Source organism: Mandrillus leucophaeus, unplaced genomic scaffold, assembly GCF_000951045.1.
Source record: "Mandrillus leucophaeus isolate KB7577 unplaced genomic scaffold, Mleu.le_1.0 Scaffold183, whole genome shotgun sequence".
In the NCBI taxonomy this organism is placed as follows: Eukaryota; Metazoa; Chordata; class Mammalia; order Primates; family Cercopithecidae; genus Mandrillus; species Mandrillus leucophaeus.
The window spans coordinates 2,055,287-2,065,270 of NW_012101843.1; the positions used below are offsets into that span (position 1 = coordinate 2,055,287).

The 9,984-nt window shown below is 35.9% G+C and overlaps 1 protein-coding gene across 1 annotated transcript in view; it reads right to left on the reverse strand.

The window, feature by feature from the left end:
• Positions 1 to 9,984, reverse strand: part of WRN (Werner syndrome, RecQ helicase-like) — a 147,640-nt gene that overhangs the window by 24,707 nt on the left and 112,949 nt on the right. Inside the window, 2 exon segments of the mRNA XM_011977717.1 lie at positions 896 to 1,027; positions 5,245 to 5,359. Coding sequence (XP_011833107.1) covers positions 896 to 1,027; positions 5,245 to 5,359 — 247 coding nt within the window.

Consider the following 9,984-nt stretch of genomic DNA (forward strand, 5'->3'; position numbering starts at 1 on the left):
TAAGCTTTTTTTTTTTTTTTTTGGAGACCAAGGCTTGTTTGGTCGCCCAGGATGGAATGCAGTAGCGCAATCTCAGCTCACTGCAACCTTGCAACCTCTGCCTCCTGGATTCATGCGATTCCTGTGTCTCAGCCTCCTAAGTATCTGGGATTACAGGCACGTGTCACTATGCCTGGCTAATTTTTGTATTTTTAGTAGAGACAGGGTCTCCCTATGTTGTCCAGCTGGTCTCAATTCCCTGACCTCAAACGATCTGCTTGCCTCAGCCTCCCAAAGTGCTGGGATTACAGGCATGAGCCACCACACCCGGCCTACATATGGTCATTTGTTACAGCAATTAGATTGTTTTCAAAGAGCATCAAAACAGTACTAGAAGAGATAGAATGAAAAGCAAGTTTTTAAAAACATATTTCCAGTTGTTTGGCTATGCTTCCAGAGATCCAGTATGTATTTTTTGTACACATACAAGAACATGTGACTATATAAGCATGCATATGCACACACATACATTTACGTTTGTTTTTCTCACTGTTTTGCACCTTCCTTTTTCTTAATGCATCTTGAGGTTGTTTCTTAACACTGTGAATATTTATAGTTTTTAAACTATTAGTCCCATTTTAAAATATGGCTAAGGCAGTATCCCTGAGCTATAAATGTGTTTATCAGTACCCTGATACAACCTCTAGAAGATATTCATGGCCAAACTAAACTTGCTGCTATTACTTAACAGGGAGGCTTAACAGAAAAAGAAAACGTTCTCTTTTAAAATTAAACTGAGATTTATTGTAGAGTTGGAGGAAATTATCCCAAGTCAGAGCTTTAATACTAAACAGCTGATAAAACACAAGTTTAAATAAACTAAAAAAATTCCCTGTAACTTGAAAGTCACACTTACCAAAGGCATCTTCTTTTCTTGGAATAAAGAGTATGTGATGGCCATAGACTGTGAAAGTGTGCATATTTTATTTTTTGCTACCAGACTCGTCTTCTGTTCTTCTTGAGGTTCTGTACTTGAAAAGAGGTCTGTCTACAGAATTTTAAATGTAGCACAAATGATCAATAATATCAATATAACAATAGAATATAAATATGATCATTAGCCATTAAGAAAAAAATAAACACAAGTTAAACCTATAAGCAACAAATAATTCCCTTTTTATAGGGAGCTCAAAAAGAAGTTGGATTTTTAACGTATTGATTTAAAAAAGTAAAACAATGCTAGAGCACACAAATTTAATTTTTAACAAAATATTTGTAATAACAAACATTTCCTAGTCTTCGCTTTAACCAATAAGCAGGACTAAAAAAAGGAAGTATAATGGGAACCACTCTGTCTTTAAGTAAGTCCCCAATCCCTGGAAGTGAATATTGAATGAATGAATGAATGAATGAATGAATGAATGAATGAATGAACGAACGAACAAACGAACAGAATCACTATTCAATTTTAGGTACTATAACCACTAATACATCATAAGGAAATATATCATAACACTCTCTCTGCATATCTAATTCTAAATGATACACCCCAACTAGAAATCTAAGTATTCTATAAAATCTTAAATATGGTTCCTTAAGAAATGTTTAAAAGAAAAAATGGGGAACGACTGAAAAACAAGATTAATGAAAAAATAATGGAATCTTTTTAAAGGCTGAAATAAAGGTAAAGAGATAGACAACTTTTTTTTTTTTTAACTACACATAAAAGGTAGATTAAAACAACATACTATAGCCATAATAAAACCTGTAACAAACTAAATTAATAATTTAAAGAAGTGCCTCGTCTCTTGATGAATGCTATTGGTATCATTTTTATAAGGTTATTTATCATGTGGTCTACTATATTATGTATACATATATGAGGAAACGTATCTATGAACTTTTCTTTTCGAAAGAAGTTCATTTTTTGTTTCCATACTCTGTTATTAGGGAGTTTAAGAAATTTATTAGTTGAGTATTAATTTACTGCTTGGTGAGAAACATAAATGTTTCTGTTTTACTTTTTACATGCTATATAGATGATGTCTAATGTTAGAATTTGAATTATCTGACCCAAGGCAATAAAACGTGCTTGCCAAACCTTTTGGGGGATTACATTTTACATGGGGAAGAATCTCAGAGCTAAACTCTCACATCAACACAAAAGACAGTTTCAATCAAATAACCCTAGCAGCAGAGATTTCATGTTCTGAGCATATGGTGGGTCTAATAAAACACTCCCAGGTGTTACATGCTTCTGTTTCTCTTTTACAGTTTCAGAATAGCTGCATTTTGCAATCTGTAGAAATCCTATCAAGACAAAATATGTATTTACTGAGGAAGCATTGTTGGCTCTTCAGACTGGTCACCCCACTATGGCAACGCCATGGTCTAGGCCAGCATTTCAGTCCTCATCCATGCAATCTCAAAAGTCTAATGTGTCTTATTACAGGGTAGTTGGGTTTTGGGGAGTAGAGTTGCACTACCCATCTACTGAACTTGGTTTTATGTGTATGTGTGTATAAATATCAGTGTATACACTAGAAAACAAATTCATTAACTTATGAGGCATACAACTGGACAGTTTCACTTGCCCCAACCAGTATGTTCTGTCCTATAGAAGAGTTATATAGGAAGCCAGCTCACCTGAAAGTTTGAGACTATAACAAAGACACTTTTTTTTTTTTTCCTATCACTCAAGTTGGAGTATTGTGGCACAATGATGGCTCACTGCAGCCTCAAATCCCCCGGCTCAAGCAATCCTCCTGCCTAAGCATCCTAAGTAGCTGGGATTACAGGATACCACCACCATGCCTGGCTAATTTTAAAAAATTGTTTTTGTAGAGGTGGGGTCTCGCCATGTTGCCCAGGTTGTTTTCTAACTCCTGGCCTCAGGCAGCCTGCCTGCCTTGGCCTGCCAAAGTGCTGGAATTACAGGCACAAGGGATTGCACCTCGCCATAAGGGAACTTCTGATAGTGCCTTAAGTAGTCTCTTAACAAAGATTAAGTTGACGCATTCTCCTTGCCAATTAAACTATAATATTCAAATCTAGTTAGCGAAAATGTCTTTTTATCTAAAGAGTGCTTAGGTAAGCTTTGCCAACTTTTGTCCTTATTGTCTTTTCTATTTATATCTTCCTATAACTGACCACTCATCTTTTTTTTTTAAGGTTTATTGTGGGATATATCAAACATATAACACAAGTCGAGAGAGTAAGATGGGCATCACCCAGTTTCAGCAACTGTCATTCATAGCCAATCTTATTTCATGAACACCCTCAGGTATTTTCTAACTACTCTGCCCTTACCCCTGGATTTTTTTAAAATAAATAACATTTGTACATATTTATGCCATATATGTTCATACAGTCTTTTTTATTTTTTTTGACACAGAATCTCACTCTGTCACCCAGGCTGGAGTGCAGTGGCGCAATCTCAGCTCACTGTAATCTCCGCCTCCCGGCTTCATGCCATTCTCCTGCTTCACCTTCCCGAGTAGCTGGGACTAGAGTATGATTTGATTAGATTTTTGTTTACTAGAATCACATTGTAGCCCTTCCTTCCTAAGAGTATTATTTCAGATTACTTTGCCAAGTATTTTGGATATCCCTAAACCCTTTAATTGTACATTTGTGGATTGTATCATTACTTTGTTCCATAAATTCTCAAAATTCTCAAAAACATGTATTTATATAAAAATATTTTAGCATATTTTTCCTAAATGGACATCTTAATGCGCTTAATATATGTGTCATATTTGTAATTTTTAATGTGTATTGTGACAGCAAGAAATTTTACTTCAAAATTTAAAAAATATATTAAAGGCTAATGAAATTCATGAATAACAAAACTTGCTTAATAAACATTAAAATTGACATTTTAAAAAATAAATGATTTCAATTTGCAGAATAACCCAAGTATAATTTCTAATCACAGAAATTAGCAGTCATCTTCTCTATCCAGAAGGTTCATAAAGGTTTTATACCCATCCCTTGAGGAATTTACCTTTTCCCCTACTTCAGTTTCCTCTCCTGAAGGGGAGTTAGGAGAAATCATTCATTCATTATTCAATAATATCACTAATCATGAAAGAAGATACGACTGTCAAGTGTCCAAAGAGAGGGAACTTACTCAATCACCACTGGTAGGTATGATATTCTTCCCAAACCATTAAGACATTATCATTTTATTTCCAAAAACTCAGTAAGAAATAAGAATTTTCACATGATGTCTTATATAACAGTATGAAAAAGAAAATTTAAAGTTGCCAAAGATATTCTATATCAAAAGAGGGAAATGCTACATTCAAAAAGCAGAAGGGTTTTCTACTTATAGTTAGAGAAAGATTTTTCTAAAGTAGGATCCAACTGTGCCTGCCCAAAGCTTCCAGGAGCTTCTTGGAAGTAAAAAATAATCCCTTAATATTGTCTTGAATGTATTTAACTCTTTCAATGTTTTATACTTATCCCATGTCTTCTATTTTTCTAATGTCATCTGTTGTTTCCCGGATGTGGGGGAGGAAGTGTCATTTCCATTGTGTAGCTGAGGAAATGAAGACCCAAGGAAATCAAAGGACATGTTCAGGTTCACCAGGTGAACAACTGTAAGGAAGAATTAAAGTCCTGATTCTGAGACTCCAAGTCCAGTAGTCTGCCCTCTATTCCCCACTGCCTCACCTTCTGCAGAGTATACACCATAGAGTCTGCTACGTGGAGTTTAGAGAAAATCCCAAATGATCTTTCTGGAAATGGTCACTTATGGCAGAACAGGCAATAATAAAAGGATATGAAGGAAACACTATTAAAACTGAAGAGAATAATATGAAATCCATGTACTATCAAAAGACAGCATTACTGGAAGGGGAGGGAGATTAGAGAATATGCTAAACCAAAAGCAAGTGGCTGAGCTCCTGACCAACTCATAGCAAGGATAACTTTCCAGCTTTAATTTCCAACTACCATATTTGAATGTAAAATTATAATTTATCAACCTAAAATAATGTTTCCAATTTAAAAACAAAACCTCCCAATGAAATAGAAAGACATCAGCAGCCTGGACAACTACTTTTTAGTATCATCTTTAAAAGTAGATAACTGACATGTTTTTACGACAGATTGACTGTAAAAACAATCTAAATTCATTTTCTAAGTGTCCAGTATGGAAATGCAAAGAAAGTGAGAAAATGTTGCTTCTGAAGGGTACTTTTGAAATGGTTACAAAAAATGCTTATTCTCTAAGAGCTCCTGCAAACCACAGTATTTTACCTGAACACTATTTGTTTGGCAGAAATGTTTGATGACTTCCAACAGAGGGGCCAACATGGCAGCTTTGCCTTCAGAAACACCATCAATCCTTTTTATGTTTTCAACCGTAGTTGGTCTGTGTTTAACAACAACAAAAAGGTCAAGAAACCACTGAAACAGTATCACTCCAGCAATATAGCTGATGTTCAGCTTCATAATGATTCTCTAAATGTACAGTTTTTCCAACAACGAAAACAATGTATAATACAACTAATCATGTTTTATAATCTCTTTCTTTGCTTACCACCATTTAAAGACTTGTGCTTTTACCAACTTACGAATAAAAACACTATTGTCCCCATCACCACAAAAACACACTGTTAACTGGTAAACAGGACATTATCATAAAGGAACAGGTTAACATATCAAATATTCATTTTATTACTGATTTTATTATTATCTTTATAGTCATGAAAAGGAAAAGTATGAGGCTCTAACTGGGAACAACTAAGAGGCTAAGAAAATCTCAAAAGAAAGTCTCATTCATTATTTTCTTCTACAAAGTGTTTACCAATAACAGTGTATCTGCCAATTCCTTCAGACTTTTAACTCAATATTTCTTATTGTGTCCAATATCCAAGAACACATTCGATGCCCTCCTTCCTTTTAAAAATCTGCCGATCTAATGATTACTCCTTTTCATTAAATATCTCCTCTGGGCCAGGTGCGATGGCTCATGCCTGTAATCCCAACACTTTGGGAGGCCGGGACAGGTGGATTGCCTGAGCTCAGGAGTTCAAGACCAGCCTAGACAACACAGTGAAACCTCATCTCTACTAAGATACAAAAAATTAGCCGGGGGTGGCGGTGCACGCCTGTGGTCCCAGCTATTCTGGAGGCTGAGGCAGAATTGCTTGAACCCAGGAGGCAGAGGTTGCAGTGAGCCGAGATTGTGCCACTGCCCTCCAGCCTAGGTGATAGAGTAAGACTCAGTCCCAAATACATATACATATATATATATATATATATCCTGAATAGTAAAGTATGGTCTTAGAATACTTATTAACAACAGAATTAGTGTCAGATATAGCACTGTGTAATGTCATTAGAAAATTCTGCACTCAAGTAATATCTATTGGATGCAATTTAGTGACAGAAACAATTTTTTTTTAAATTATACTTTAAGTTCTAGGGTACACATGCACAATGTGCAGGTTTGTTACATATGTATACATGACAGAAACAATTTTTTAAAAGGAAGCAAAAGACGAATACAATTACCAAGCAACTATTCTTGGCAAATAACTTCTTCTAAATGTTTAATGATCACCCCGTGTTTACAAGGCATTGTGCTAGGTGCTTATGGGAGACACACAAAAAGATGAGGAGCTAATACCTTTATTCGGAGTTTAAAATCTAGAAGATATAATAATACACGTTTACCACTAATTACAAAAAACTAAAATATAGCATTGTGTGGTAAGTGCCAGAGAAGCATCTTTAGAATTCATCTGAAAGTCCTCTATGAATTCAAGAGAGAGGAATTACTTCACCAATAAGATCATGAAATACCTTCTCATAGTCTTTACAGTAATAGAACAAGATCTTAAAGAATTTCTTAAAAGGAGTTTTGAGGAATCAAGGAAACTACAAGGAGAAGCAACACTGAAAATAAATATATGGAAGTTGAAAACGGGTCTTCAACAAGTGGTAAACAACCCAGGTATTGTTTCAAATTCTGTAACTTAGATGGAAAAGCAAGTTCATAAATGGAGGGCCTTGAATTCCAAGCTAGAAAGAAACCATTTAAGCAGAAGTAAGACATGATAAAGGAAGATTTAGTTTGGTACTCATATACTGGATGAAACAGAGAGAGAGAATGAAGGGTTAATAGTTAAGAGGCTTCTGCAACACGCCAAGGGAAAACAGTCAGAACTAATGAGGTGTCATTAAGGAGGAGGAGGAAGGCATAGACAGGCAACAAGGAACCCGTTTTACAAAAGGTATGAAAAGTATTTAAACAAGAAAAAGAGGTCAGGCACAGTGGCTTACACCTGTAGTGCCAGCACTTTGGAGACTGAGGCAAGAAGACTGCCTGAGCTTAGGAGTTGGAGACTAGCCTGGGCAATATGACAAAACCCTGTCTGTACAAAATATACAGATATTAGCTGAGCAGGGTGGCATGTTCTGTAGTCACAGCTACTCGGGAGGCTGAGGTGGGAGGATAGCTTGAGCCCAGGAGGTCAAGGCTGCAGTGAGCAGTGATTGCACCACTATACTCCAGCCTGGGCAACAGAGTGAGACCTGTCTTCAGAAAAAAAGGAAGAAGGAGAAGGAGAAAGAGAAGGAAGAGAAAAAAGAAGAAGAAGGAGAAGAAGGAGGAGGAGGAGGAGAAGAAGAAGGAGGAGGAGAAGGAGGAGGAGGAGGAGAAGAAGAAGGAGGAGGAGAAGGAGGAGGAGGAGGAGGAGAAGAAGAAGGAGAAGGAGGAGAGGGAGGAGGAGAAGGAGGAGGAGGAGAAGAAGAAGGAGGAGGAGAAGAAGAAGGAGGAGGAGAAGAAGAAGGAGGAGGAGGAGGAGAGGGAGGAGGAGGAGAAGAAGAAGGAGGAGGAGGAGAAGAAGAAGGAGGAGGAGGAGAAGAAGGAGGAGGAGGAGAAGGAGGAGAAGAAGGAGGGAGAAGAAGGAAGGAGAAGGAGGGAGGAGAAGGAGGGAGAAGGAGGGAGGAGAAGGAGGGAGAAGAGAGAAGGGAGAAGGGAAAAGGAGGAAGGAAGGAGGAGGAAGGAAGAAGAAGAAAGAAGAAAGAAAGTAGAAGAAGAAGAAGAGGAGGAGGAGGAGGAGGAGGAGGAAAAGGTTTTATGTTGGAGGAGAGAAAATTCAGATCAGAGGTTTTAAGCATTAGGAACCTCTGACTAGGAATGTGACGGTATGATAATCAAAAAGAATCCAAAAAGAGGAATTTTGGCATTTGAATAAAATGCAGGGTGGGTAGATAATGAGTTAGATTTTATATATATTGAATATGATTGCTGAAAACGTAACTGGTTTTTATTCATATAGAAATGTGGTACTAAAGCTTGGCAAAGAGATAAGCATCGCAGCAGGGGGAATTTGAGTCACCTCCCAGATGTGACAGTGGAAGCTATGGTCATATTATCAACTTGGATAAATTTTGTTAGAAGGAAATAAATGAGAACACATGCAAAAGATAGTTTACCTCATTTTGGCCATATCCACCAGTATCTTGTTTGTTGCCAGAATAGCTGGGGGAACATCCATTTTATTGGCATGTTTCTGCCTAGCTTCTACCAATTTGCCATATAACACAGTCTGAACAAAAAACAAAGAAACAACTCAATACTTTTAAAAATGTACTTAAAAGATCCAGTCCTTTATTTTTAGAGCTTCAGATCCCACATTTTTCCTTAGAATGAATATAAACTGAAATATAAACTCAGATTCTTAGCTTAAGAACAATTTTTAAAATACTGGCAAAATACAGAATTTTAAGCATGCATAGAATCATAACTACCCTATCATAAACTAATTACCTTTTTACAAAAGCCTTACCTGAGTCTCCTGCTCTTGTGCCGAAATAACAGGTTCTGAGGAACTGTAAGATTTTTCTGGTGCCTGCACCATGATACTAAAATATTTAAAAGAAAATAAATAATAAAAGCTTTTCTTTCTCCTCATTTACTTTCTATTTCATCTCCTAAATGAGAATGTCTTTCCAAATCAGTACTAACATTTACTCTTCATGATACCAGTAAGGTAATTTGTTATTTAAAAGACAACAGCCTAGATTTAAAAAATTTTGGATCAAATACATTCATTATAATGGCAAAGTTAAAACTGCAATTTGAGTTCATCACAAAATTGCTGTGTTTTAAAAAGAGCATTTGTTCCATTCTCTTCCTCAACCAACTGCTTTTGAAAGAAAATACGACACGTTAACATCTTTCAACTTACTGGGATACAACAGGTTTTAACCAAGATTTCTTAATCTACTGGGATACAATTTATGATCCTTGTTATAACATCATAGATTTTTAGCTGGTGGGGAAGAAGAAACAAGAAGAGAACAAGAAGCATTCTTAGAAATTAAAAATTTGATAACTAAAATTAAAATGTCACTAGGTGGGAGGGGATAAAAGTCAAGCAACACTCCAATGAGTAAACAAACAATGAGAGACTGAAATAGGAAAAAAGAAAATTAGTAAAAGGAACACTAAAAACCAAGAAAAGAACACAAAGACAATCACTAACACGAGGAAAAAAATAAAGGTAGTGGGTGGTCATAATAACATGGCTGGGTTAGTAGTATGCATATAATATTTGCGTAGTTATAATAATATAAATACAATATTATCATATTATTATATTTAAAAATATATAAATGAATTATTAATATGATGAAATATAATTATATTGGCGGAGGAATGAAGGAGAGGAAATCTACTGTGATAGGAGGTGAGTAGAAAATTTCTAAAATTGGTAAGTCAAAAAAATAGTATTCTAAGCATATCATTCAGAAATAAAAAGGCACAGGCCAGAGAAATCAGCTGAAAGATTTAAAGATGACAGCCTCTATGAACAACAGCAAAGTGAGTTTGGGAAGAGTGTGGGCTGGTATGCTTGTCATAAGCCATTAATTTCCAATTAACTTTTTCAATCAAGTATAGGTATTATTTTAAGGAAAATTTCAATACATTTTAAAATAATAGTTATTGATATATAAGCATCCTGCTGCTCACTTCTGTACACT